General features: G+C 46.5%; 1 protein-coding gene across 4 annotated transcripts; it reads right to left on the bottom strand.

Annotated features, from left to right (window-relative positions):
• Positions 1-1,958: 1,958 nt before the first annotated feature.
• On the bottom strand, positions 1,959-14,559 carry vrk1 (VRK serine/threonine kinase 1). Of its 4 annotated transcripts, none has more exons than XM_080293465.1 (13): positions 14,426-14,559; positions 13,778-13,937; positions 13,569-13,624; positions 12,307-12,376; positions 11,681-11,768; positions 10,887-10,995; positions 9,936-10,028; positions 9,218-9,350; positions 8,515-8,704; positions 8,363-8,421; positions 5,756-5,925; positions 2,372-2,465; positions 1,959-2,233 (listed from the first exon to the last, which is right to left on the bottom strand). In XM_080293465.1, the coding sequence occupies exons 2-13, from the start codon at positions 13,935-13,937 to the stop codon at positions 2,085-2,087; spliced, it is 1,371 nt and encodes a 456-aa protein (XP_080149591.1). In that variant the 5' UTR covers positions 14,426-14,559; the 3' UTR covers positions 1,959-2,084. The 4 variants fall into 4 exon arrangements, with proteins under 4 accessions (XP_080149591.1, XP_026008494.1, XP_080149592.1 ...); XM_026152709.2 differs by having other exon boundaries at positions 8,584-8,704; XM_080293466.1 differs by having other exon boundaries at positions 14,244-14,491.
• Between the last annotated feature and the right edge of the window lie 1,096 nt (positions 14,560-15,655).

Raw genomic sequence — 15,655 nt, 5'->3', positions numbered from 1 at the left:
TTACCTGTTCGATGATGTTATTGTTTCATTATTACGTTGTACAGCACTTTGGTCGACTCTTTGCTGTTTTTAAATGTGCTTTATAAATAAATAAATGAATAAAATGACTAACCGACTCAGAGATCCCAGTGGCCCTACCTTCCTGCACCTGTGTCTTCTTTAGGTGCTATAACGAGATCAGGACCTTACAGCATTATAGACCCAAACTGCTGTTTATTGTGAAATGTTAAACAGTGTTAAGAACAGCAGCAGTTGGGTAGTAGTAGCTCAGGGGCAGTGTTGGGCAAGTTACTTTGAAAAAGTAATTAATTATAGTTACTTACATATACATACTGAGTTACAAGATTCTAAAAGCAATTAATTACTTGAAAAGTAACTATTGCATTACTTTAAAAAAAAAAAGTTTAACCCTCCAGGGTATAATTGGCCATTTTTAACTACTTTTGGTGTTTCCTCTACATTTCACCTTTACAAACTATTTACTTTGCCTTGTTTGGTCTCATTGTTTTCAGCACAACCTCACGTGTCTGAATTTACAGTTATCTTTTCATTTTGACTACTGTACTAACACAACTGATCTAAAATCAGATAAAAAACATAAAATCCGAGTAGAAAGGGATATTTTTTACTGTAACAGCCACAAACATGTTTATTGAATCATATTTCATAACTTTAAATGCAAAAACTAAACTGTCACTTTAAAATCCTATGCACAGGTTTTGCAAACAACAAAGTGATTTGCAGTAATTTACCCGTTTTCTAATAACCATGTCAAACTGTTTACAGAACAATCAGCTGTTCTTCAATAAGATGCCACAAATTATTTGTGCCAAATATTTCTGTCCACTATAAAGGAAACATCACAGCCTGATACCTGCAGGTCTGACAGCAGCAGGTGCATCACTCCTGTTTCTACCTGGAGACAGCAGTCGCCTCATTGTTCTGACACACAACACAAACTATCCACAACACTACACACTAACTACATAAGACAACACATTAACTACACACTCCAAACATGCTAAACGTCACAAATCTCTCACATCTCAAAACTCCCTCTCTCTCTTCATCACTCCTCCTCTTCCTAAACAACCAAATGTCATGTTACCATATCATTTTTTGATTGGTCGACATGGTGCATTTTTCCACCAACAGGCTGTTTTTGGTTTGTTTTTTATTTTTTTTGGCTCATAAGCAGAGAGAGCTCGCTGCGCTGTCCTTAGACAGTAAACGTGATTGAAAACTGGTACATGTCACCTTGTTGCTTTGTCTTTAAGTGGTCATGTGATTGGCTGACCACGACTACTTTGTTCTTCCTCAGTCAAACAGCAGCACTCATGCGATTATTTTGCCCCCTTAGCTCCAGGTGTTGTGCCAAAAAGTGATGTCAGCCAGAAAGTGATCGCCGCCCGCGGGAGCGCGCAGCTGCTTAAAGCTGTAGCGCTCAGTTTACTTACAGCTACTTCCTGCAGCTGATATAAGGAGCTGTAAGCTGAACAGAGCGTCAGCCGTCTGTTTGTTGAAACATAGTAACGCGACCGCATTTTCTTGTTAGTAACGGTAACGGCGTTGTAACGATAGAAATAGTAATTCGATTACTCGTTACAGAAAAAAGTAACGCCGTTACTTCTAACCCCGTTGTTCCCATCACTGCTCAGGAGGTAGAGCAGGTCATCCTCTAATCAGAAGGTGGGAGGTTCGATCCAGTCTCCAAGTATCCTTGGGACAGATACCAACCCCAAGTTGCTCTCTGATACAGCAATCCGATTATTGTTCAGCATCTGCAGACAAGTGGGAAACCATTTCTTTACCCCCAGTTTAAAGACAGCGCCATCTATGGACTCGTTCTTAATTCATGTGCCACTGAGTTCCTCAAACTTGCCATAAAAAAGCAACAGGACAACTGAAGTTTGAGCTTCTTCACACTTTGGCCCAGAAGTTTTAATAAGAACAACCGATCAATGTCGTTATCTCTTTATTGTTACAATGCAATCAAACATCAGCATCTATTAGCACAGTGTAACAGTGTAACAGCACAAAGTAAATCCAACATAAAAGCCTGAGAGGAGGAGTGAGGTGGATGTTCAGGTGCTCGTTTTCTTGGGTCTGCCTCTGGATTTTTGGGCAAGTCCAGGTGATGTCTGGGTTCCCATTTCCACAAGTCTGGATTTGGGGTCACTGCTGGGCACCTTCCTGGATTTCAGAGTCTTTTGGGGACTTTTCTTTGGTCTGTCTGCAAAGTTAAATTCAGCAGGCTGTCAATCGTTTAACCCAAATGTTGTCATGTAGTTTTCATTCATAGCCTCTGCTTCAGTTACTCTATTTAGAGATACACTGACAAAAACTGGTGCACGCTGAAGAGGAAACCAACCGTTCTTCTTTGTGACTCTCTTTTTCTTGACGGGACTCGAATCCACCTCGCTCTCCTCCGCTCTATCCGCTGCCATCTTTCTTTTGGTCGTCTTCTACAGAGAGAGAAACACGATAAATATGAAGAGAAGCACCAGTCGGTGTGTTGATGTTGACTAAAAGACATTACTTTAAACCTGGGAGTCCACTGTGGGTCCTGTACAGTTTGTTTCTACAGAATATGTTAAATCAAGAACAAATGTGAATAAACATGAATATTTCCCACATAGATAATTACTGTCAAACTGCCTCATGCCATAAATTGAGATTTAATTCTATTTTTACTGAACTGTATTAATATAGTGCCAAATCACCACCATCGCCTCACACTAAGTTATTCTGTACGGTAAAGATGCTACAACCACACAGTGACAGTGGGAAGGAAAACTGAACAGGAAGAAACCTGGCCCCCGGCTCAGGGAGGGGCATCTGCTGTGAGGAGGGGGCACAGGCAAGAAGAAACACTGTAGTTCATCCAGAATCATCATTTAGCATAATCTGAGGTGTTTAACAAGCCTACAATGTGCATGCCCATCTAGCCTTTGTTAACAGGAAACACACACATGTAAATGACACAAACCGAAGAAGCCAGCAGCTCGCAGTCTCAGCCAACAGCAGCCACAACATCCTTGCAGCTTTATGATGGATGCAAACAGTCGATCCAGGCGTGCACTGATGATTATGTGCGTCTCACTGACCCTGAGCTCCTCATTATAGACTCTCCTCAGCACTCAAACTCTGTGCTGGAAAACTGCTACGTGAAGTTCTATCACAGGTATGAGGAAATCCCAGAGACTCCCCACAGGAAACATGTCATGCACTAGAATCTGACTGTCGCCATTACTCTCCTGATGTAGGGCTGTGACACTCTGCATCGACTACAACATGGACCGACCTGGGTTCATTCAAGGTGAAATGTACTTTGTAGAGCTTCCACAAACACGACGGCTGCTGAAGAGTTCTTCATAAACTTATTATGTCTGTCAAAGCAAACACGGTATGTCCTCAGGAAGTACAGGTGCCCCCAGAGAGAGCGATGCGCTTATCACAGGCAATCAGCTCCTCCATCCGCCGCCGTCCTTTCTGGGCCTGTGTAACGAGACTCCGCCCACTGCCCCCCTTTCCATTTTTGCCTCCATTTTGACAATTGCTACCTCATGATCACCATGCGGCACCCACTGAGGTGAACAGATTGGCGGGATAATTACATACAATAACAAGCACCAGGGCCCAGTAACCCTTCGGCTGGCAACACCACGTCCCCAGTGGCAGCTTCCATATGCACAGAGAGCACGTGGGGGAGTGACGGGGGGGAGAGAGGGAGAGAGAGAGGGAGATGGGGAGAGAGTGAGAGACAGGGGAGGGGGGGTGAGAGAGACACAGGGGGGGGATGAGAGGGAGACAGGGGGAGGGGGGTTGAGAGATGGGGGGGAGAGAGGGAGATGGGGAGAGTGAGAGACAGGGGGAGGGGGTGAGAGAGAGACAGGGGGAGGGGGGTTGAGAGACGGGGGGGGAGAAAAATGGGGAGGGAGAGAGAGAGACGGGGCGGGGGGATGAGAGGGAGACAGGGGGAGGGGGGAGAGAGAGAGACAGGGGGAGGGGGGTTGAGAGACGGGGGGGGAGAAAAATGGGGAGAGAGAGAGAGAGACGGGGGGGATGAGAGGGAGACGGGGGAGGGGGGTTGAGAGACGGGGGGAGAGAAAAATGGGGAGAGAGAGAGAGGGAGATGGGGAGAGTGAGAGACAGGGGGAGGGGGGTGAGAGAGAGACAGGGGGAGGGGGTGAGAGAGAGACAGGGGGAGGGGGGTTGAGAGACGGGGGGGGAGAAAAATGGGGAGAGAGAGAGAGGGAGATGGGGAGAGTGAGAGACAGGGGGAGGGGGGTGAGAGAGAGACAGGGGGAGGGGGGTTGAGAGAGAGACAGGGGGAGGGGGGTTGAGAGACGGGGGGGAGAAAAATGGGGAGAGAAAGAGAGAGAGAGACGGGGGGATGAGAGGGAGACAGGGGGAGGGGGGTTGAGAGACGGGGGGAGAGAAAAATGGGGAGAGAGAGAGAGGGAGATGGGGAGAGTGAGAGACAGGGGGAGTGGGGAGAGAGAGAGAGAGAGACGGGGGGGATGAGAGGGAGACAGGGGGAGGGGGGTTGAGAGACGGGGGGAGAGAAAAATGGGGAGAGAGGGGGAGAGAGTGAGAGACAGGGGAGGGGGGGTGAGAGAGAGACAGTGGGGGGGTGAGAGACAGGGGAGAGAGAGAGGGGGGGGGAGAGTGAGAGAGAGACAGGGGAGGGGTGGAGGGAGAGACAGGAGGACAGAGAGAGCGAGGGGGAGTAACACATAAATGTTAGGTTGTAGCTGAGAGCTCCAGCATCACGTACAGAGGCGATGATGTTTGTCCTGATGAGCACCAGCACTGAGAACAGTCAGAGACGGGCTGCTGCATGCAGACACATGAAGGGAAACTTCTTATCAGCTGAGGCAAAGACAGCAATGCTAATGACTCCAGTTCAGCTGCTTTGGTCTTAATGAAATTAACAACAGGTGCACTAGAGGGGCAACAACGAGACAACTCCCAAAGCACTAGCATGAGGAGATACCAGGCTTCACAGCCAGTCCAGCCACGGCCAGGTCTGCCGTGTCGCCCAGCACAGCCATAACCCCCCTGGGGGGTCCCTAACCCATCAGCAGGAACAGTATCTGTTTCTTTGTGCGAGGAGGAACACGACGAGCACTATAAGAGCCGTCCACAAGGTTACTGGTGTGAATGTCTCTGACAAAACAATCAAGACTCGACATCCAGGCCTTGTGATCACTACCCAGCACCACGGAGCCCGAGTGGCATCGGCCATAATACCAGACTTGGCATTTCATCAAACCATGTGGCATCGCTTCATTCTGGACACGCCCCTATGACCACAACAATCTGAAGAGACAGGCGACCCCGAGGTGTTGGGGGAGGGGACTGTGAGCAGTCCCTGGAATGGACATCAAATGTGTCATCTATAGGAGCCTACACACTAACCCTTCGACCATAAAGACAGCTGGAGGATGGACACTAACCGAGAACAAAGTGAACTGGTGGATGAGTTAATGCAGAGGATGCACAACAACTACATATTATACAGTTCATAGATGTGAACTGGACACAATGATGCCTGAAACCATGAGACAGTTACTCCTGTCATCACCAAACAAAGTTAGAAGTAATTATGATGAAGCGACAGTTGTTCATTTCTTAGTCGACTAAATGAGGAAAATAATTCGACGGTAAGTCAGAGGTGTACACCCCCACAGGCTCGAGCTCAAATACTGCATTTTCTCGCTTCCCTCTAGAAACAAGTAGGAGCGCTGACCTTGGTGGGAGGCGCCGCTGCTCCACTGGCAGAGGTGAACTCCAGCTTGCCGTCCTCTTTAGGACCGATGGTCTTCAGTCCAGCCTGCAGGATAGAGCGCAGCTTGTCGTAGGGTGGTTTGGCTGTGTAGCCCAGAGACTTCACCTCCTCCATGAACCGCTGTATCTCATCTGCAACACAAGGAGAAGCCCGCTCATCAGAACCCTCACACCTTCTTGCTCGTTCGAGACCATCAGGTCATCCATGTTATTTTCATCAAACACTTCATAAACAAAGTCATAACTTAAACACAAGCCCCCCCCCACTGTTGTCACCATAGTGTGTTGCATTCAGATGTCAACGTCAGGCTAAATGTTGTGTGGTGGGACTTTCTTCAGACTTGGTGCGCACACACACACGGAGCAGAAAACAACAGTTTGCTCGTGCTCAGCACAGCAGAAGGACGGAGGTGCGACGTCTCCTCTGAACCGACACGCTGCCTTCCGGTCAAAGCACCAACATTAAAAGGCAACTTTTAGCACAGTCGGGCAACAATGTTGCCATTTACTGCCGCAGCTTGTGGCCTGTACTTCTATCCCAGTGAGAGGTCAGGTGGTCACTGCTCAAAGGCAGAACACCAAGTGGCGCTGTCACTTGGTGTTCGCTCGCTCTGTGGTAGAGTATCACTTCCTGTTCCTGCTCAAACACAGTGGTGTTTCTGAGTAGCTTATCTGCTTAGCAATTTAATTAAAAACTTATAAATACATTCTTTTTTCATAGTATAATCTTCACGTGCTTCATCCGAAGCACACTGTCTGTGTACTCACTACCTAACTTATAGCCAAAGTATTCACTCACTGTCTCTGTACTGTCTCGCTAGCTTAGCTTAGCTCGTAGCCGACTCGTTAGCACCATGGCTACTTCACCTGTCCCTCCTGCACTTTCTTGCTCATTGTGTCAGATGTTTAGTTACTCCTCGGCCTCCTTTAGCAGTAATGATATCTGTAACAAATGTAGCATATTTGCAGCTCTGGAGGCCAGGATTACTGAATTGGAGACTCGGCTTCGCACCCTTCATTCACCCATAGCTAGCCAGGCCTCTGTAGCTGGTGCAGCCGAAGATAGCGTAGGCCCCGCTAGCTGTTTCCCGGCAGACCCCAAGCAGCTGGGGAAAGAGGGCGGCTGGGTCACGGTGAGGAGGAAGCATAGTCCTAAACAGCAGCCCCAGGTACACCACCAACCCGTTCATGTGTCTAACCGTTTTTCCCCACTCGGCGACACACCCGCCGGGGGTCAAACTCTGGTAATTGGTGATTCTGTTCTCAGACATGTGCGCAACAGCTGGAGTTCATGCATTTATTACTTCCAGGCTGGGCGACTGTAATTCATTATTATCAGGAAGTCCTAAAAACTCCCTGAAAAGCCTTCAGTTAATCCAAAATGCTGCAGCAAGAGTCCTGACAGGGACTAGAAAGAGAGAGCAGATTTCTCCTGTTTTGGCTTCCTGTTAAATCCAGAATTGAATTCAAAATCCTGCTCCTCACATACAAGGTCTTAAATAATCAGGCCCCATCTTATCTTAATGACCTTGTAGTACCATATCACCCTATTAGAGCACTTCGCTCTCGCTCTGCAGGCCTACTTGTTGTTCCTAGAGTATTTAAAAGTAGAATGGGAGGGAGAGCCTTCAGTTTTCAGGCCCATCTTCTGTGGAACCAGCTTCCAGTTTGGATTCAGGAGACAGACACTATCTCTACTTTTAAGATTAGGCTTCAAACTTTCCTCTTTGCTAAAGCATATAGTTAGGGCTGGACCAGGTGACCCTGAATCCTCCCTTAGTTATGCTGCAATAGACGTAGGCTGCCGGGGATTCCCATGATGCATTGAGTTTTTCCTTTCCAGTCACCTTTCTCGCTCACTATGTGTTAACAGACCTCTCTGCATTGAATCATATCTGTTATTAACCTCTGTCTCTCTTCCACAGCATGTCTTTATCCTGTCTTCCTTCTCTCACCCCAACCAATCACAGCAGATGGCCCCGCCCCTCCCTGAGCCTGGTTCTGCTGGAGGTTTCTTCCTGTTAAAATGGAGTTTTTCCTTCCCACTGTCGCCAAAGTGCTGCTCATAGGGGGTCATATGATTGTTGGGTTTTTCTCTGTATCTATGAAGCGCCTCGAGGCCACTTTTGTTGTGATTTGGCGCTATATAAATAAAATTGAATCATGTTAGAAACACATGAGAGCAGCCAGGAACGGACGAAATGAATCAACTCACACTTTACTGATGATGCTGCTGTAACACACAAACCTTATCAAAGAACACTAACAGTACTGATCATAGCTGACAACAACTCCAAGGCAACTTAAACTCCTTAAACACTTAAAATAATGGAAAGGTAAAATGTTCGACTAATCATGAACTTGATATGATTTGAAGTCACACGGTTTCAGACTGTGGGATTATGCAGGGCATTGTGGTTTTCACAACCAGATCAAGACATGAGCATTCATGATGTGACAAGTGTACAAAAGTCTACAGTATATGAATAATACGGTGAGGCACGTCAGTGTGACCAGCTCAGCGCTGGTCCATCGCAGCCACAGAGCCGCCGCTGTCAGTCTGTCTCACCTGGTTTGTCTTGAGAGGAGAAACACTTGGCCATGAACTCGCTTATGTTTTCTTGACTCCTGGAGGTGAAAACGTTACACAACTTTCTTTAATACACATCAATCTGTGTGAACTGTACAACACAAAACAAAAATGTAAATAATAAAACATACTGTAGAATTGTATAAACGGCAACGTGTTGCTGACTGGAGCACCCAGGCTCTGTGCTCAGTTTCACATACCGGATCTTGGCGTCTCTGACGTACAGCGGGTCCTGCAACTTGTCCTCCCAGGGCAGCCGGCCACACAGCCACTGAACCATGCAGTAGGACAGGATCTCCAGGTCGCTGCGCCTGGACGCGGCTGTTAGCAAACATGGCGCACGTAGCAACATTAGCAATATCAGACACTTATGTACATAATAGCATCCAGGTTATTTCCACGTTGTACGAGATGAGGAACACCAATCAGTATCAGTGTTGTTCTTTGGCAAACTTCAGCTGGAGCAACAACGCTGTGGCTGAACACACTCAGTACTACGACTGCGGCCCCAAAGGTAAGTCAGTCCAGCACACTGCCGTGTTAAAGTGCTCTGACTGCACAGCAAAACAAACATGGGTACTGTTTCGGTCTCTGGGCGAACGTGGGGCCGTGTCACACTCTACACTCTATGGTGCGTACTGAATCCCAGTTTAAATGGGGAGGAAACAGCCCAGCTGTTCCAAACCGTCCTCACTAAAATGGTTTGAAATCCGTTCACACTGATTTTCCTGTTCATGGTTAAAAACATCAGAGCCTGCCGACTCTTTCAGATTACCACTCTGGTTTTGTACACCATGTTGGGCGTCATGACTACTCGCGTACGTTTGCACCTACATGCTCCTTTGTGGCAGTCGATGCTTGTGAACTCGATGGTACCATCGTGACATTTCTTGGGGTCTTCCTTGTACTCCTTGGGCAGACCTTCAGGTGCGTACCTATAGGCCAGTCCATAATCTACCAAGTAAACCTACAGTTGGCAAACACAAAGATTCAGGCATGCACACACATACACACAGTACTAATCCATGTTTTAGCAGCGTTCACTGACTGTACACAGACAGGAGACACACGATTTCAATTCTAATTCCAGCTCCATAGCACTTTATTATTCCTCAGTTTGCATTGTGCTTATATTCTCTGTGGCTTTAATAAAGAAATGTAGAGCAATAAAAGCAAACCTACATTCACCACCTCCGAGGAAGAGCAGGAAAAACAACCAGAGCCAATATTAAAATCCTGAGGGGCTGATTTCCAAATTGTCATTTATAAAAAGCTCCTTAATAACACCACCGATGATACATTATTAATCTCCAAATTAAATATTTGCCCCTGCCCCCACCTTATTTGCAGCTCTGTGCTCCTGCCATCTAATCTCCCCCGTCTGAACACTCTGGCTTCACCTCCCCCCGTCACAAAAGCCTAATTGAATCTAATGAAGCAGTGCGAGTGTGTTCCAACCAAAACCAGGCTCCTCCTCCTGCCGATGCACAGGTCACAGCGGCACTTTGTAAACTGTCACAGTTTCAGTCAGCACGCTGGAACTCCAACTGACCTGGTTGGGATCGCTGTGACTCAACATGAGGTTAGACGCCTTCACATCAGCGTGCACGTACTCGTGCTCGTGGATGTACTCCAGAGTATCCAGCTGCACAGGAACAAATACTCCATCAAATACAGAGTACAGACACATCTGTGATGTAGCAAGACCCTAGTACAAAGTAATCACACTACATGGTTTAAATATAATGTGCAGTTTGCTGCTCAGCCCGTCATCACCTCACTGAGCAGCAGCCACGTGAAGCCAAACCTGTGATCACATTACGAGGATTTTATTAGCAACTCGATTCATTACGTTCAGTTTCAGAACATAAACATTTGTCTTTTTTAGAGGGGATGTAGCCGGGCTGAGCACCACAGAGCAGAGGAGAGTCTGACCAGAAAAAGTTTCACCTCCTCCACATAGATCTTAATAAACTAGAGCGAACGGGAGACGCGCTGCTATAAGAGAAGCGTGGGATTTCCAACAAGAAAGAGAGTCACAGTAAATGACTATTTCACAGTCTATCCAGTGTCACTGTGACAAGTCTTACTGGACTGTGTAAACAAATTACTTCATTGTTGGTATTTTCATGCAAACAAAGGATTTTCGATCGGAAGCACAGGTGCAGGAAATCTGCTGACGTTCGCGTTTCCGTAAAGCGGTGTCAGATTACAGTTTCAGCTCACTTTAAAAGCAGAAACAATCATTCCAGGATGAGCAGGAGAATGCTTCTGACCCACAATCATTAACACAACTGAAAATACACTTGTGTGTCTCTTTGGGAAAACCCATTTCCTCCCCTGTGCATCACTAACTCTGAGGATGAAACCGCTTGTTATTCGACCCTCATCATCAGTTATTTTCAGTTTGCGAACAACGTTCATCCTCAGGATGTTGGTCATGACCTGCTGTTTACAACCTAAGTGATTCAGACTGAAACAACTTCATCGTGACTAAACCAACCAGTCGAAGGCCGAGCTGCAGGACCAGCTTTCTGGGAAATCTCCTTCCGCATTCCTCAAACTTCTTCTGCAGGTCTGTGCCAAGTCTGTCGATGACCATGAACCTGTATCTGGTTGGGACAGAGAGCTTTGTTAGCAGAGCGTCAGAAAGGCTGCAGCTTTACCTGTTACTGTGAGGAGAACGCAGCTGTTTCACTTTACTTCTTATTTGGCGTTTTCTTTCATCGAGCTTTCAGGACATTAACACAGTAAAAAAAATAATAAAATATTAAAAACTGAGTTGTAAAAGGCGTAAACAGGGAGATTAGCTTAAATATCGGAGTTACTATAAGTGCACAGAGGAGGTCAGGAGAGGTGATGCAAGGGCTGAGGATAGTGCTAACTATGTGACCCAGGCGGGACCAAAGCTGATGCCTTATCAGGCCACTGGGCCCTTATGAAACCAGTAACAAGTGCTACTACTGAGATCCACTACATGGTATCAGGCGGTGCCAAAGTAATCCACTGAATGAATCAGAGTGAGGTCTGCTATAGAAGGCAGAGACCTGAGCTGGGAAAACACAGGCTCTAATCAGCGTAATCATGCCCACCTCTCCTTTAAATCTGTGTGTGACTCCATCCAGTGTGCAACATGCAAACACCATGGAGGAAAAGTCAAACACAGTTGATGCACAGCTCGAGCTGCGTGCACCAAATATAACTGCTGAACCTGAACGACTGCACGTCACACAGAGGGAGGAGAGACGGGCTGCATCATTACAACCTGAGACTCGTCCCCAGCACTCCCACCCTTACCTTTGACCCCCTCTCTCATGTCGACCCGAGCCCCAGTACCGGGGCACGCCCAGGTTCTTCAGCTTCTTGGACTTCATCCAGCTCTGAACTGCAGGGCAAGAGTAAACGTATCAGACACGTACATGAGCTTTTAATGTGTGCATACATGAAATCAACAACACAGGAAGTAACTCTGTGAAGCCTGGTGCTGGTTTAAGTGGGTGATGGATGTGAGACTCCAAGTAATAAGAGTATAAATCAGTGGGGGAAAGTGGCCAATATGGCCGCGAGCTAATCTGCTGCTGGGACAAATATTTACCAACAACGTGAGACTCCAGCATGAATAAAATATGAGGCTTCGGTTCCTTAGTCATATAACAGTTAATCGTCAGGGGAGACTGACATTTGGATTGTTATTATATAAAATGCAAAGCGGTGGCCCGAGGGCTGGCGGCGCTGCCACCAAACGCTTCCTTTCCTTTGTAGGGCTCCTCTGAGCCTCGGCTGCAACACCATCTTTTAATTAAGAAACTTGCCTCTCTTTTTATTTGTTTGCCCTGCTGGTGTGAGACTTGTGTTATGATCGCAGGGCTAACTTTGGCTCGCTGACAGTGTGTGTGTTTATAGTGTCTGATCATGTGACTCACTGAGATCCGGCTTAGCAGCTCTCATGTAAAACGCGAGCTCGCAGAAAAGCGGTCCATTGTCAATAGGCTCCTGTGGACAGATCAACAGGTACATTAGGTCTGCAGACCCACAACAGCACACCGGGCTTTTGTGTTTCCACCCTTCACAGGCAGAAAAAAAAGAAACAATCCAGAGTACAGCTCACAGCACGGCAGGCCGGTTCCTTCTCTTCCGTTTAAACATTTAAAAAACAAACAAACAAAAGTGCAAAAACTGGTTGTGTGTTTAAATCCAGGTTCACAGACTGTTACATCTCTGACAGTTAGGAGCAGGTCCGTGCTGGGAATGAGCCCCAGCAAGCGGTCGTGCTGCAGTTTCAATAAAAAGATTTAAAATGTTAAATAAATGTTGAATAGCTTCCACAGTTTGTTTCAGACAGCGACAGCACAAATAATTAGAGTTAAAGTTGGAATAAACACAGTACAGGTAGAGCTTTACATTTGGCCCACAACAGCCATCACGTCACTTTTTAACAGCAACGCCTGCAGCGTGCAGATGTGAGCCTGCAGCGTGCAGATGTGAGCCTGCAGCGTGCAGATGTGAGCCTGCAGTGGGCTACAGCACAGTGGAGCTGACGGCGCTTTTATTCAGGCCACGCTCGCTGCTGTACGTCTCTCCTCACATCTCGACAATGATTTGAACCAAAAACGTAAAATTTGGATTCAAACGTTGCCACTGATTCAGTTCAGATCTTGGGTGATGGGGCATCCCCGGGCTTTTTCTCCCCGTTTCTCCTCCTTAAGAATAGAAACAGGGAAATGGTCACAGTGCAGAAAGCGCCTTATTGGCTGCAACGTTTGCACTGTGATCACTTCTCGTGACACTTCAGTGACCAGCAACTGGACAGAGCCATCTGAAAGGTCCAGGGTCAAGGCCTGTGCTGGCTGCATCGCTGCAGTTAGTGAACAAATAAATCGGACGATTCTCAGAGTCAAATGGGAGAGACTGATGAGTCTGCACATTAGAGCAGAAAAGCAAGTCAAACAAGTCAAACAAGTCCTGTCAGTATGTGAATTATTTCTGGACTTAATCCAATGAACTTATGCTGCCAATTAAGTCTTAACTCTTGATGGGCTTAACTAAAGTGGAAGTGTTATAGAATAGAAATTGATATGTCATAAAATACAAAGGTTGAGTTGGCTTTGGTAGCTACTTTTCTGTGAGTAAAGACAAAAGTATGTGACGAGTAATAATGCCTGGACTGGAACAAACTTAGTCCTACCACTTTGATGACATAGCGAGCGTCAGCACCCACGGGGTTTGCAGAATTTTCCTCGGCTGGGGAAAACATGAGAGGGAATATGTTCATTATTTACAGTATTTGGTTGACACATGCTTAAAATCTTTATTCACTTTTATTCAATATAAAGTTTGCAGCTCAAACTCTGATGTTAACTAGAACTAACATACAAATAACATTGTCTTTCTTACCCAAGTATATGACCCCAAAGCCCCCCTGACCGATCGGAGCCCCCAGCTTCCATTCCTTCTTCATGGTGTCCTTCAGCACTTCTCCAGGAGGAAACTCCTCTGCCAGTTTCCTCTTGGCAGGGGCTCTGCCTCTGCCTGCCGCCTTGGCTTTAGGGGGCATCTAACACACACAGCCACGCCACGGTGGTCGTTAGTGCTGCTCCATCGTGATGGAAGCAGAGCTCCAAAATAAAACTAAGCTAAACATCGTTGTAAACACAACAAGAAATGGAAACTTGTACTTTTCGGGTCACATCAGAACCATGTTTTTATCTGTACCGAAGTTAGCTAACCACATCCTGAGTTCCCCATCACCTGCTAATGTGTGCAGCCTATACGAGACATTTCCCCAACACGAACCGCCTGTTAGCATTCAAACCAACAGAAAGAGAAACAGTAAAGCGATGGCGTCGTGCGAATCCCGCACCTTGCGTTGTTCTTTCGAGGCTCGTTAGCTCTCATGCTAACTGCGCGGTCTTGTGAGTAACCGTGTGTCACATTAGCGCCTACATGACCCGCTACATGACGCCGTCCGACAGCACACGCTCCCGAGTCGCTGTGGTTGGTTCCGTTAGCGTACACATATATGCGTGTATGACAGAAACATACCGTCGCTTCGTTGTTTATGCTTCCCTGTAGGAGAAACTGTACACGGACCAAACTTCCCGCAAAACTACCGGTCAGGAAGTGACGTCCTCGTACCGCGCTATTTTATTGGGGGAAGTCGGTGCTTCACTACTGCGTGAACAGCGACGAGCTGTCCTTTCTGTTAGCGTGAAGAAGTTTAAATACGCATTTAATCCCCGGGATCTCTTAATATATGAAAGATGTAAATATATTTTAAACTTAATATAAGAAGAAGTGCAGTTTCAACAGCAACTCTATTTTCTGCATTTCTGCTGCTGAAACCTGCCAACATGACTCCTGGGGGCTCAGTTCTAATAAAGAAATATGAGCTCAGACTGTCCTGTAAATATAAAGCAGAAAGTTTACAGAAAATGCCTTTTTTAATGTGGAACCATCATCCATCCATTATCTGCTGCTTATCCTCCATGGGGCAGGTCTTCAGTACGTGATCAACTATCAGAGCTGTGTTATTAATTTCTTATTGTTTTATTATCAAACCATGGACTAATATGTCCTATTGTGCTATTTAGTTAAGTCCAAATCTGTGTTTGATTCTGTAAATTTATTTAATTTGGGAAAAAACAACATTTAATGTTAGGGCTTGTGCGTAATACTTTGCAGTCAATAACTCCCTGAGGTGTAGAACCATGAGTTTTGTGATTCCTTAAGTCAGTAAAAGGTCATCCAAAGTCACTTTTTGTCTTTATAATAATGAAAACATCTCACCCAGTTTGTAGGCAGTGCAAATATATCAGAGTAAAACACAGTCCGCGCTGCTCATAGTTCAGATTGTGTATATTTGCACCTAAGTGATTAAATATATATGCTCGCTCCTCAGACTCGCTGTCTGAGGAGGGTGCACAGTATCCTGCGGGACCAACATCACCCTGCGCGCCACCTTTTCCATCTGCTGCCCTCAGGGAGAAGGTACAGGTCTATACAGGCCAGAACATCCAGACTGGCCAACAGCCTGTATCCACAGGCTGTGAGGCTCCTGAACTCTCTGCCCCCCTCTCACGGACAATAACCATATCCAACTTCTTAATAGCAATGAACTGGTCTGCATTGGTGCATCATATCTTTATTCTCTTCCCCCTCCTGCCCCCCCCCCCCTCTTTCTTAAATAGATAACTATCATATCTGATATCATATCTCACAGTACAATAATATTGAATGGGTTGCATTGTTGTATTTTGTCATGTTTCTCAGGTC

Source organism: Astatotilapia calliptera, chromosome 19 (assembly GCF_964374335.1).
Source record: "Astatotilapia calliptera chromosome 19, fAstCal68.1, whole genome shotgun sequence".
Classification (NCBI taxonomy): Eukaryota; Metazoa; Chordata; class Actinopteri; order Cichliformes; family Cichlidae; genus Astatotilapia; species Astatotilapia calliptera.
This window is presented reverse-complemented; position numbering and strand designations above follow the sequence as displayed.

Excerpts from the sequence above, each read along its gene's own strand:
- vrk1 (XM_080293465.1), bottom strand. The coding sequence starts at position 13,937 with ATGCCCCCTAAAGCCAAGGCGGCAGGCAGAGGCAGAGCCCCTGCCAAG. Across the intron at positions 13,625-13,777 it reads CTTTGGGGTCATATACTTGG|CCGAGGAAAATTCTGCAAAC; the intron begins GTAAGAAAGACA and ends TGTTTTCCCCAG. Across the intron at positions 8,705-9,217 it reads CGACTGCCACAAAGGAGCAT|CCGCGTCCAGGCGCAGCGAC; the intron begins GTAGGTGCAAAC and ends GTTTGCTAACAG.